This window comes from Cornus florida, unplaced genomic scaffold (genome assembly GCF_030987335.1).
Source record: "Cornus florida cultivar Cherokee Brave unplaced genomic scaffold, ASM3098733v1 CherokeeBrave_3.0.0_Hap2_Chr02, whole genome shotgun sequence".
NCBI classification, from domain to species: domain Eukaryota; kingdom Viridiplantae; phylum Streptophyta; class Magnoliopsida; order Cornales; family Cornaceae; genus Cornus; species Cornus florida.
In genome coordinates this window covers 4335077-4349895 of record NW_026775572.1, presented here as the reverse complement: position 1 = coordinate 4349895, position 14819 = coordinate 4335077, and the positions used below count along the sequence as shown (strand labels likewise).

General features: G+C 32.8%; 1 protein-coding gene across 1 annotated transcript; it reads right to left on the bottom strand.

The window, feature by feature from the left end:
* Positions 1–1729: 1729 nt before the first annotated feature.
* LOC132293210 (uncharacterized) lies at positions 1730–6734 on the bottom strand. Its single transcript, XM_059790585.1, has 4 exons — positions 5961–6734; positions 4495–4641; positions 3577–4266; positions 1730–3099 (listed from the first exon to the last, which is right to left on the bottom strand). The coding sequence occupies exons 1-4, from the start codon at positions 6321–6323 to the stop codon at positions 1981–1983; spliced, it is 2319 nt and encodes a 772-aa protein (XP_059646568.1). The 5' UTR covers positions 6324–6734; the 3' UTR covers positions 1730–1980.
* Positions 6735–14819: the final 8085 nt, after the last annotated feature.

Here is a 14819-nt window from a genome sequence, read left to right as displayed (position 1 = left end):
TTGATTCCATATTAGCTAGCTTTATATATATATATATATAGTTGAAAAGGGTACAATTTGCTATTGTTGTTGAAATTTCGTCAAAAATACTACTCGCATGACTGCAGAAGAAAAATGCTTCTGCAGTGTCATGGATCAAGAAGTGAAGAGTAACAATGTGAGTAGCCAAACAGGATGCTATGGCAGCATTTTTATTGATCATGGCATACAAGTTTCATATTATATCTATATTGGTTATATGTGTGTGTTAATTTCCTACTTGGGTCTGAAAAACTGATAAATGATATTGAGTCCAATCAAGAAAGCTTTTTGAATGACAAATTAGTTGCAGATACAGGCAATAGGTGAGGATGAGGAACAACATGAGCTCAGAGACACTGCATGTTTTGATCCATCCTAAAGTTGCAGGTGTTTCTTAATCACCGTATTGGGTTGTGCATTGGTTGTGAATTGGAATTGATTATTGATGTGCAAACCAATGTGCATTTTGATCCTATTCCTTATAAATTAGGGGATTCGAATGCGGGCACACTTGTTCAGGGAGCTGGGTGCGCTACAAACTTAGCCATTAGGTAACATTCTTTAATATATTTTATTGATTTAAATTGATTATCACCTTTTCACATCTTGAAAAATTCAATTGCAATATACAATTGAAATATCTTTGGAACAGCACAAACAAATTCTACACCCACCTAATGCTACGAAGATTGAATAGTCAGTCTGATCTTCAAAAAGAAATTCTTATACGAGTGTTTTACTAGTAGTAATCAATAATCATATTTCAAAAGTAGTAGTAATCAGTATTGAAGCTAATATACACTTAAAAAGAGAAAGTAATAGTGATCATTAGACAATTTGCTACCTTGATCTGAACCTTGACGCAAAGAAATTAGAAAGAAAAAAAAAAACGAAAAACAATCTATTTTAAGATTCAACTATAATTATCACCAAAGCATATTGAGTGATATGCATGGCCAATGGTCCCCAAAAATCATTGTAGGAGTTGTTTTATTTTTCTTGCACAAACAGAAAAGTGGAACTTTTCAGAAATTATATTATGTCCACCATGTGAAGTTTGGGCAATAGTGGACCAAACAATGTCGCTCTTATCATGGGGTATAATTCACGTGGACTAATATTGTTGCAATACAACAGGGAATATCCTGAACGTGCACAACTAGACTTTCAATGGAATTGGAGACCCATGAATATGGATTATACATATATATCATTTCATTTACATATGCTACTTTAATTGTGAAATTTATTTTAAAAGAGAAGGGTAAAGTGCAACCAAAAAAAAAAAATTAAATTGAGCAAATAAGGACATGTAAATTTAAAGACCAAAATACCTGACAAAATAAAAATAAATAATGGGGTTTTTATTATTTAAAAAAAAAAATAAATAAAAAAAAATAAAAAATAAAAAAACCATAAGTTGGGATCCTTCTCAAGACCTTATAGACAAAAGTTTGGGAAAGAAAAAAAAAAAAAAAAAATCCCATCTTTACAGCTAGAGGGTTTCAGCAGAGCACTGGAAATGAATCTGTAGTTCCAACATTAACAATTATTATCGAACAAGAACAATGAATATAAGCCAGTCAGATCCTATACTTTTCAAAAGAATCAAAACTTAAGGATCATATGCCTTTGCAATCAGAAAGCATCTGCCAGAGTAGGATTGTTTTCATTCACACCAAAAAGAGAGTATTTTGAGAAATGCAAGTGGAACACAAAGTGATAAACAGGTTTTCTCATTCCAATCAAGTTTACAGTTAAAACTAAGAAAGGTGCCCTACAGAGGTTGACAAACAGGCACAAGACACAAACACGAGCTCCGGACATTGGCAACCCTCATTTAGCCCATTCATCCAATGGCATGCCCATGATAAAGAGAAGAGAAAAGAAAAAAAAAAAAAAAGGGTTAGATAATCACACTTCCTACAATTATAGCAAGTCATAAGCAAACATTTTCAGTTATTGCACTTCAAGTACTTGTGGTGAAGCCGTAGCCGTGGCCGTGGCAGTGGAAGCTTCTATTGCTGGAGTGTCGGGTGCTGATTGTTGTAACTGAGTGTAGTGAAATTCAATCTGTAATCGGTGATGAAGAGGAGTTGAAGCCATCAAACCTTTCTTAATATCTGCCTGCAATTCCCTAATTGGGATTGCAGCCAAGAAGCTCTTTATATACTCCTTGCAAGACTCCTTCCCTTGACACACAACCTCCTCTTCCTCTGTACTCTTCATGGATTCTTCGGGTTTAATTATTACCATCCCTTCTACAGAACCCTCATTAGGGTTAATCTGCTGAGTCTGCCGGTTCTTGGGTTCTTCTGCAGCAGCAACTATCTGCTGATCTCCTCCAGTTTTCTCTTCTGATGATTGTGCGGTACTTGGCAGTTTGTATATTGCAGTGTTCCTGTCAAATTTCAAGATATAAGCCTGATTGCATCCTTCGTACAGCCTCTCCCCTAATGTGTCAATGATGTAGTAAGCTTCCGGTTCAATCTTGAGGACAAAAAAATGGTCATTCCAACTGACAACATAAACTTGGGTTTCACCGTTTATAGAACATTCTGACCCTGCACGGCTGATCTCGTCCCATATATTGTCAAAGGACATGGCACCATGCAAAAAATCAAATCTTTCCTCCTCCATTCCAACTGGATGGAAAAACCCAATAAAAGACTTCCCAGGAACTACAGAAAGAGGACGTATTTTGGCTTGGAGGACTGTTTCCAGATCAAAGTGCTTGTCAGGAAACCGCTCCCTGTAGCTCTCATTTTCACAGAGGTTCCTCCATTCTAACGAGCCTTCTCTGATCAGACAGTCAAATTGGGACTTAATGGGCATGAGATCATGGTTGTTCTGGAACCAATCAGCAATGACAGCAACAAGGGCTGTACATGCACTCTCGCCTGCAGCCCTTTCACTCCTCTGATCGATGGAAGCAAAGAAGACCTGAGTTTTAACCTTCATGTGCCCATCACGGCTTGTCACATCTTTCTGTTCCCAACAGCCAATGGCAAAATTGTCATCCCCAAACTCAGACACTGATGATCGATTGGCACTTAAGTCTCCGTCAGACTTACCCCACTGTCAAAATAGTAGCTATTTTTTAGAATTTGACATAATTATGTTCAACAAATAAATAAACAATACAAACTTATAAGATTTGAAATATATCATCTTCATAGCATATGTTACTAGTGTAATATAATATAAACATATCTAATTTGAGGCAATAATGAGACCATTTCATGCCAAGATTCGGCTGACTCAACTGAATCATTCCTGTAAGTGATAAAATTATAGGGGGAAAAAGGGCAGCATGGAAACTTCAGGATCAGAAGGTTGAGTGAACTTGCCAAAGAACACTACATCCCACGAGATTGGTCTGTGGCAATCAATAACAGAGTCCTAATGTTGTCATTTTGTGTGCTATTATAATGTGCTGCTGATTGCAACGGCACTTGGTGATGAGAATTGAGGTTTTAACTTCATAATCTTGTCTTGACTACAAAGAAACATTTCCAAAATTACATGCAAAACAGAGAACGGTCAGCCTCTTACCCCAAAAGAGAGAGATTCATCAGAGCTCAGCTGTCGACGGTCGAAGTCAATGTCATCCCCACCTTCTTCTCCATAAGCCTTCTTTAACAGTGGCTCCCCTTTTGCTTTAGGAGACCTAAAACTCAGCTTCCTCTTCCTCCAAGGAAGGATACTACGCTTTGAACTCTGTAATAAGGTGGATTCAGAAACAACAGAGGCAGTAGAATCCTCAACGTGTGAGCATCCCACATCTGATTTTCGGTTGCTGTAGTAAATCCAATCTTCATCCTCACTGTTGATCCCCATGTTGGAGCAAAATGATCCTCCAGCACAATTGGCATAAGCCAATGTGCCATAACTAAATGATTTTCTAGCACTGCAATCTTCTTTGCCCTCATCTGATTCTCCTTCCTCAAATTCATCGAGTGAGTCTGAGTCAAAGGGGCAGGTATAATCACCATCCTCACTCCTCGCAGAGCACCTGCCCTCGCTTCCCTCTTCCTCACGGCAGGCCTTTTTTGCTCTTCTGGACGATACATACTCTGTAAAGATTTTTACCTTTCTCAGACCAGCCTTAAGAGCAGAAAGCTCATCTTTCTCTGTTGACATAGTGTCTCCTGATTGCGGTGGTGATGCAGCAGGGATGATTGATCTCTGCACTGACTCTGCTGGTTCTTGAGCAGTTCTCAATTCCAATAAACTGAGAGATATCTGCAACACAATAGATCCCAAGATAAGAAAACCTAAGAAACCTTAGCAGAACTATGGAAGGGAGCAACACCTTGATGAACCCTTTCATAAAAAGAAACTAAAAAATCCAATGATAACACATCCCCAACTTTGCTCAAGCTGCTCTGCTTGCCCCAACAATTCTTAAATACAATGTAATATAATAAAATTGACAAATAAAAGCCATGGTATGCCGCAAATGCCACATACACAGAGTGAGGGATGAGGTTCAGCTGCACTGCCTGAGACGAGAGGGATGTTAAGATCAAACTCTTTTTCCTCGGCTTTGGAAGCAAATTCAGCAAGGTTCAGTGATGCTGTTCCGACAACAGAAACCTTATTTTTGGGGTTTAAGCCCTGTATCCAAAACAAAATAATGAGTTTTCATGAACAAATTACTGGAAAATTTTCAAGTGTTATAAAATACCCAAAAAATGATGCAATGTGCCATTATGGTTAACAAAATCCAAAATTATGCAAGAAAAAATTGTATTCCAGGTCAAATATAACGGAAGTATTGGAAAGTGTTTTTTCTGACAAATACTAAGAACCAAGAACACAATCAAGAATCATGACAGAAAAGTAAACACGCCACACACAACACAACGAACACAAAGTTTTACGTGGTTCAGCATAAGCCTACATCCACAGTGAAGATCCGGATTGTGAAAAAAAAAAAAAAGAAAGATTACAAGTTTCAGCCCCCAAAACCCTAATTCCCTCTCTCTTTTCCTGAGATTTTTAGTGTTCTCTTGTGACACGCCCCAAACCCTAAAACGCGGGCTAAAAGAATATTCTAGAACCACACAAAGCCCAATTTTCGGAGGTGTTGCATCCCGGGCTGGAACAAAATTCTGGCCACAACATCACAGTTCTGATGATATAGAACAATTAGGATGTCTGTGCCTTTGTACACATTAAATTTCAGTAAAAGACAAATCCGCAGTAATGCAGTCCACTCCCAGTTTTCACAGGTTAGGACAACAAGAATTAATAGTAGAGAGTTCTAAGTCAACAAAAATGGTCATCACATCTACAAACTTTCAACCATATGCAATTTCTTTTGCAAAATACCAACAATTGTGGTTTCAGATGTCCCCTACAAAGATCATAACCATATCATAAAGTAAGATGCTCAATTTACAGAAAAGCTCAGCAATCAGTTAAATGACCTCAAAATAATTCCATAGCTTGATAGTTTAGCAAGTCAATCTATAGATACAATATAACCCGTCCACCAGCAACTCCATAGGAATTCAAAGATAATAAATCAAAACTTCAATTTGCATATGGTCAAAGAAAATAAAACAAAAGGCAGGGAATATAATACACACAGACATTACATAAAACCCTATTTCATTCTTGACATAAAGTCTTGAATTAAATAACAAATTTCCTGCACAAAAACAAAGGATTCATGAAATTCAAACAGTATTTGATCCAAAAACAAGAATTCGATGAAATAATCACAAAGACTCAAAAAATCCAAACAAACCCAATACAAGAGATTGCATATTGAAATACTTTCCAAACAACCCCACATTTCTCACATCGATTATCAGAATATGTAAGAACTTCAATCAAAACCCAAATCCAAAAAATTAAAAAAAAAAAAATCAACAAGAGAAAATCCAAAGAAAAGAAAGAATCCAAAGTCATAAGAAGCAAGCACTCACATTCAACACAGTAAATGCGATCTCCCAAGGATGGAACACGTTGTCCTTGTAGCCAGAGAGACAGCACGCGCTCTGAAACTCCTCGTCCCACTCGACGACGCCATTTGGCCCCACACCCTCCTCCTTGGTGAAGTTCCTCTTCACCGTCCGTCTGAACGAACTCAACGCGATCTTGGGCCCCTTCCACCGAATCTCAACCGCCAATCCCGCGACCTCACGTTCCTTCTCTGCGTCCTCACGCTCCTTCTCTGATTCCTCACGCACATGATTACAACCCTCAAGCCTCCGCACCACCAGTCTCACCTCAAACTTCTTGGACAGCAGAGGAGGCCATGGCCTCCATTTAATCATCTTCACCACCATTTCTAGAGAGAGAAAGTGCCCTAGTGGGAGAAGATCTGCATAAATTACAGCGCAGAAAAGAGAGAGAGAGAGAGAGAGAAGAGAAGACTTATGAAAGTCTCCGAAGATCAATGTTTAATGAAGATAAAGGTGGGTTGGGTTTCTTCGGATCTCCGATAATGTTTGAAAGAAAAACAGTTAAGAGTGAGATTCAATGTGTTGTTGTAGATACAAAAATCCTAGAGGATTTGTTTCCAAGAAAAGCTCGATATCAGAGGGGGGTAGAGAGACGAAGATGCCGTTATTTTCTGCTTGGATATAAAAATGGAGAGAGAGGCAGTGGAATGCTAAAATGTAAGTGTTTGGTAAAGGGAAGAGTGGAACTCTGAGGTTGGGTAAAGAAAACCAAACTGTGGTTAAAATGACTACACTACTCTATGGAGACTTTGTATGTATCTATCATTATATCTATACAATTATATATATATATATAATTGTATTGCGGATGTAACGGCGTATGAACGAGGTCGTTGACTCCCGTTTGAGTTTTAAGCCTAACAACCCAGCAAAATTGACACCTTGTTGTAAAAAAAAAAATTCCCTTTTTCTTTATTATGAAAACAGTGTTTTGAATTGAAGTCTCTGAACATTTTTAATTGGTCAGTCTGATGATTCTGATCTCATATATAATGTAATTTATTTTATTTTTAACATCAGTAATTATTGATTTAATTTATTTCAATTTATGAATAAATTGAACATTTGGAATTGAAGTATATGGATAAATAATTTCCAAATTTAACCATTAGAATTTTTTTTCAATCTAACCAAATACAGAAGATTCTGTTAGATTTGGTTCTGATAATATTTTATAATGTGGATAATAAGAGATCATTTCTCATAATTATCCTTTCTCCAAATAAGGAAAGACTTGAAACTTTGAAGTTAAGAAAAACAGTTTATTCATTTTAAATACTAAACGTAATTATTATATCCCTTTCAATTTTCAATATTCAAAGTATACACGAAAAAAAAAAAAAAAGACCGAACCATTCTACTCGCAAAATGACATATGTCTATTTTGAATTTTTAATATAAGAAAAAAATTTAAGACTTTTTTTGCATTTTTTCTTTACACATTTTAAATTTTTTAAAAAAAGAATGTATTTGGATATTTAATAAAAGATAAAGTGCAAAAAAAAAAAAAAAAAAAAAAAAAATCACCAAATGTGCAAATAGCTTTTGGTAATTAAAAAAAAAAAACCTACATTTTTTAAATTGAGCAGGACATTTTGTCAATTTGAATACTGAAACACTTACAATTCCTTTAAGACAATAAAAATAAAAAAAAAAAACTTTGAAGGACGATAGAGATATTATTAAGAGTATTTAGGATTTTTCTAAAAAAATGAATAATTGGTCAAAATTACAATCACCAAATATTATGGGATGATTTGTAAGTATATTTAAATATTAGGGATTTATATGTACACACTAAACATTCCAAGTATTTTTTTGTACGTTTTTAATACAGTAGGAGTTTTTTTTGACATTTTGTCCTTTAAAAAATATGAGTAGACGGTAGACCATACACATTCTTAACTTTTTTTATTATTTTTATTTTTTATAGATCAAATATAATACACACCCAGCACAATTTTATTTGGAATTTGTAATCTCAATATTTACTCGAGAGAAGAAAAGAAATTTACGTAATCTAATTATCAGTGATTATTTTGCTCTCCTGTTGTTAGAGCGTGTTGGCTTGTCATACTGAGTACCGTACCATTTGAAAAACCAAATTTTAGTTCAGATTTTTTTGATCAAAAACAGATAATTGAAAATACTTAACAATGATACATCAATTTCATAACTTTTTTTATTAGAAAAATAATGAAGAGATATATATATACTAGTATACATATATATACTAGTAGCTAAACTGGGGTAAACATAATTTCGACTCTCTTTTTAATAGTCAAAATGATTTGATCACACTTCACGATTTGGTGGGGGAAAAAGGAGTGACCAATTAAACAAACTTTATCGAATATTTAGGCATACAAAATAATGCCTTGAAATGAAAAACACAGCAACGTGGTGCGAACGTTGTCTTTTTTCATGTCCAAATAGCGGTGAATGTGAGAGAGAGAGAATAAGTTGTAAGTTGTTAGTTGTAACAAGACAATGATGAGGCCTTAAGACTATGGATATCAACAGTGAAACCCATATACAAACATTGTTATTTTAAATCACACTTTTTTGTTTGCTTCTGGTGAGCCTCTACATAAACAACAACAAGAGGAATCATCTTTGTGGCAATCTATTTGGGCAGTTATGCATAGGGGTGTGAGACAAATCATGTAAAAAGAACGAGTGTTATATGTAAATTCATTTTTCGTTTATGATATAAAATCTTTTAAACTATAATGATAGTATATTTATTAAAATTTTGTAATTTAGTATTTGGTGTAGTACTATAATGCTAATCTCTTGAGAAGTCTCTGATTTAAGGAAGTTAAAAACGGACAATATTGTGTCTCGATATGATAAGAATTGTTACAAATAGTATCAGCGTGAAAGTTGTTATAAATGGTATGACTTAGTCGAAAGTGTGACCAATTCGAAGGAGCCAAAAAGGGGCATCTAAATAGGGTGAGACTGTTACAATCTTTGTCCATCACTTACTACTTAACTACACAAATAAATCAACTATTTCACCATTCCAAATGAAAACCTATCTTCCTCTCACATTTTTTTTATTTATCTAACTTGTAATTGACTTTAAAAAAGAGCATTTTCTGATTTTGGCTTGAATTCATAAAATATAAGGTTATATTTGTATGAAATAATCATGTTTACCCATCTCTTTAACAATTTAAGTTTACATTTGATTATTAACAATTGTGTGATGTCATCTTGTGTGATTGTGTCAATTTGAATGGAACACGACAATGAGCTCAACCTTTTAGCAGATTGGAGGAAAAGATTGTTTTAAGAGTGGTCTAAATTGTAATCAGAGGCTATTTGTAATAGCAAATGAAATCATCTTGTTAGAGTTTGCATATAAATAATAACAATAATAATTAGTGGTGGTTTAATTCATTTCTAGAGGGTGATCAGTTTGTCATTAGAAGAGAGATAATTCAGATTATTCCTAATTTTCATCTCTTGTGTGAAAAGACTCGTGCTTATGATGAATCCAGAGATTTTTGGATCTTTAGAGTACATTGAATATTTTCTAATTTACTAAACATCGGAATGAGAATAGGAGCAATTTGTTGAGTATGGTTAAAGAAATTTCTAAAAAAGCTTTCAAGTTGTCAAACCATTTTCCTCACTGTAATTGATGGAAGTGTACAATTCATGCACTTTTGGTGTCATGTTAGTTGGTTTCTAATGTTAAAGTTGTTTATTTGCTTTGTTTGGTGAGTGAAGATATTGTGTTTTAAGAAGTAATACATTCTAATTGAAGAAGAATACCGGAATTTAGTTCATTTTTCTAATGTTTGGTGACCTTCTTATCATTGTCCATTTGTCCTGGTCAATAATCTTCACATTATGCAAGGCTTTGTGTGTTTGTGTTTTTGTGTTTTTTTTTTGTTGTTTTTTTTCTTTTTCATTCGATAATGAACGCTCTTTATATTTTTCTTTTATTTTCTTACTTTTGTAATTAATTTTTCTCTCAATTTACCTTATTGCGTTTGTCTAAATCTAGATGAATATTAATGATCAAGATCATCTAATCAACCTAATTTTGGAACATTATTTCTTTGGTAGGAATTAATTAAGTATATTTACCTTCATCACTTTTTTTACCGTCACATAATTTAACAACGGTACTATAATTTAACACACTTTGAACATGTCTAAAGATTTCAATGCCATCAACAAACCTCTTCAGTGAGGTTTGCGTATGAAATCTCTGTTTGGTTGCCGAAATAATGGAAGAAAAGAAAAGTGCACGAGACTATGAATTATGTTCCTCATTTTCTAAATTTTCAGAACACAACTTATTAAATTAGGTGTTGAGGAAGGTCCTTGTATCGTTAAATAAAAATAATTAAGTTATGATCCATTTGTTAAGGTAGGTCAAATCTAAATCACATAATTCTTCTACACGAGTAATGTTTTCGCAACTTTTACATTCGTACATACTCCCTAGCCATTTTACGTGATTTAGTATCAAACCAAAATTCAAAGTTTTCTCCTAATTTTTCAAACATTTGCCTAGCTGTAAAGCCAACCTGCCCTCATGAATAAAGGGCTGCCCTAACTTGTGGGCGTCCACAATCCACTTCCATGGAAACTTCTCACCTCCATTAACCCAAAAAGGGAGGTCCTTAAAGGTCTACATGATCCTTACCCACTCTTTTAAGCAAAACCACATATATATATATATATATGGTATATATGTATTGGTACCAAAGCCACATGTGGTGCACATGTGGTCAATGACCTATCAACAAAGCCACTTACAATACAAGAAACGGGGTTAGCTGGATCATCCATCATCTTAATAGTTGACTTCAAATGTTTGCCAATCAAAATACATTGTAGAAAGTTGAGGAGCATACCATACATGTTCATCAAAATTTGAGAATTATTTGAAATTTTGCTATAATGTTGATGTCCATAATGTCCATCCAAATCTTTTTATTCGTTGGTAGTTTGATTTCCTTTTTCTTTTCATTACCTTTTTTTTTTTTTTTTAGTTGTCCTTTTTTCTTTTTTACATTGGCATCTTATGACTTATGATGGAAAAATATCATTAGTTCATCACCATAGTGAGAAATATGAGATTAGATAGCTTGTTTGCAGGAAATAAAAAAGAAAAAATGTCAATTACCTAATATTGCTTCACCAAATACAGAAGTTTCAAAAGGGTAAATTATTTACAACCTTTATTTAATTTGCATAGAGAAAAAGATAAGGAAAAGAAAAATAACAGAAATTGTAATCAAATATAATTTTATAATCCACTCTAGAGTTGATATGGAATCTTTGCGAAAATTAGATAGAATTAAGCTTGAAAAACACGAAATGCATTTTGAATTATTAATTTTTTTATTTGGAAATTGTATTTTGTTAAGTTATAAATGTAGGAAATCTCATAAGGAATCAAAACTATGCCAACCTTGACTTAGAATTATGATGACCTATACAGAATTTTTCTGTCCTATTACAAATATAAGATACAGTTTCCGTTTTTTTAAAAATCTTTTCTTCTTAAGACAAAAAAGCAGATTTTGTAACCCCAACAAAATTGATTTATTATTATTATTATTTAAAAGGTAATAAGGGTTATAAGTTAAATTAATAAATGTGGAGAGTCGAAACGTGACATTCCAAAGTCACTCACTAAATTATCTAGGCATCTGCATGCAAGGAAATTGATGGTTTAACCAAAATTAATTATCACAAAGTTACATAAATAAAGTTAATTAAATAAGAAAAGAAAAAATCATTTTAAAGTGCAAACTGTCACATACAAAATTAGGCCAAAAGACAAAACAAAAATGACAATAACCATTAATGAAAACGACCAGTGATTCTAGGAAAAATGGGGTATGTGCAAGTCATTTTCGGAACTTAATCAGCTCGTTATGTCGCATTTTAATTAATTAGTATAAAGACTTTTCAGATAATATATATCTCAACCATTTTATATATAAAGCAAATTCGTAATCCGTAGGATTATGCAAATCAGAATCAGCTCGTTATGTCGCATTTAAATTCATTAGTATAAAGACTTTTCAGATAATATATATCTCAACCGTTTTATTTATAAAGCAAATTTGTAAATTGTAATCCATAGGATTATTCAAATCAGAAAAAGTTATAAAGAACAGTTCATTCCACACGTGACTTCCAACTTTTTCCTTTAATATTAATGAAACCATACGTACCCTTGACTTGGTCTTACTAAAAAATACACAAAAGGTGCGCTTGGACAACCTGTGAAATTGAAACCATTTATGTGTTTTTAGGTTCCATATTAGTAATTATAATTGATATACATGTAACCATTTCATTAAGACAATATTTTAAAATTTACAAAAAAAATAATAATAATATAAGTTATTTAATAATTTTTTTAATTTATTGGTTAAAAAGAAGGGTTTAGTATTAAAGGTCTATCTTTCATGGTAGCATTACTCTTATTTAATTATTTTATATTTTTTATGTGACATTTAAGAAGAGCGGATACGAAATTTTCCTGTGTGTGTTTTTGTTGATCGATACACTTTTAAAATATATTTATATATATATTATTTTTATCATGGCAAAAAAACTCCCACCCATTTTTTCCCTAGCATGAGAATATAAATATCTTTAAAATAAAAAATTATAATCAAGGACTAAAAAAAGTTGCGAAGAGTATGCTTTCAAGGTAAGATTGTGAAAGCGTACTTATTAAATAAGTATTGTTATGCACACTTTTCGAAAAAATTATTTTTGAAGAACAATTTGATAAGCCTACTTATTAAATAAGCATTGTTTTGTACTCTTTTCAAAAGATATTTTTAAAGAACAATCTAGTACAGATAATATGAAGAAAAAGTATTCATTAAGTGACTTTATAATGATCTTTATTTTTCTTAAGTTTGAGAATAATTGGTAGATGTCACGTTGCAACCACCTATTATATTATGATCAAACACACAATTAAATCTAAATAAAAGTGATAGCATAATTTGCACATAAGGTTTAGAGGTTTTTTTAAGATAAAATTCAAACTTGATCTTGAGAACGAAGTTATAAACGTTCGGTTAAAACATAGATCACAATTGAGGTTCAATTGACATTATTTAAAAAAAAAAAAAAAAATCTAATTCTCAATTGAACTTTTTTTAAAAATAAAATAAAATTATAATTTAGTGCCTTAACCTAAAAGTATTTCTTGTAGATTGATGGTGAAAAATAAAATTATATTTTAGTGCCTGAACCTAAAAGTATTTCTTGTAGATTGATGGTGGTGACTCCAAAGCAATAACAACGACCTATAATTTGTCTGAATTAGTCATGATATTGCAATTTTTTAATTAAAATTAGCCCATCAAAAGTAGTTGCCTTTGTTTGCTATGTTTAAGTTAAGTTAGTCTTAGTCATCTCTAAGTACCCTGTAATTTGTTGAAAATTGGGAGCGGAATCAACAAACAAATCACAGTGCGAACCCTAATTGAAAGGGACATTATAGAAAAGGTAGCCAAAAAAAGTAGACCCAATGACAATTACGTTACACTTGTGAAATGAGGTGGTCTCCTCTATGACTCTGACCAATGGGAACAAGCCACCTATTAAACATATGGGTTTGGACTTGGATGGAACAATTTTTTCAACCCAACATCAATTCGGGTTCGACAAGGACAAATGTATCAACCAACCAACCAAACCCGAGGTTAAATGACCATAACCCGAAATTATAGATAAGTATTATTGTACAAGAAAGTGACAGATGATTTATTGGCTTAGAAAAATCAGCCATGTGCGCATGTCGTTTTCCAAGCACGGGTTCTACGGTTACAACATTGTTAAACTGATCAATACAAAATTTTGTTGTAGACAATTTTATAGTATATATATATATATATAATATATATATATATGTTTGATTAAGAAAAAGTCCTTAAAATCACCGAAGAACAACTGGCGGTGAGTCAGACCTTCCCTAGTATCATCTGTTCACAGCCAGTGATGACTGATTATTATATTGATGATCATGTTTGGCTTTGAAGATAGATGTGTGTGTGTATATAAATGTATATTTATATACCGTATAATTGTAGTTGTCCATACAACTTTGTTTGAACAAGAAAAAGGGCCCAAAATGTGAAGATCTTTTTCACCCTTCTTTGTCAAAAAAGAGCTAGGAAGACTTCAATAAAGTTGTCCCAATGTGGTTGATTTGTTTAAAGCAAATCACCAACTCGCAATTCATTATATTTCATCATCACTCTGTTCCCTTTTTTAATATTAAAATTGAGTAATGCTTGTCACACAGAATGTTGTTGCATAGTGGAATCTTTCTGTGCCACTTGTCATCATTTTGTTTAGTCTGATTGATATATATATATATATATACATATATATATATATATGCATGCCAATGACTAATATCATTTTCCCCCCTTTAATTATTGATTTTTTTAATGTTAGGTTGACTATGCCACTATTCCAATCTTAATAGTTGAATTTGATGAGGGTGTTATATTATTAGTAATGAACCCCTACGTACATCGACTGCATGTATTTCATAGATATGCTTTGAATTTAATTGGGCGTGTAAATTAATATATATATATATATATATATCAACAGATCAACAAAAATATTTTAAATTCAAATGGCTGAGGCTGAAACATGATAGTGATTAATGATGGTAGCATCTAGTACTGATCAACAACCAACTAATACATGCATATCAATAAAAAGTTAATTAGAATTAAATATGATTTTAATTATACTAAATATTTGCAGTTGAGAAATAATTATATTGAAAAAGAAAACACAGTT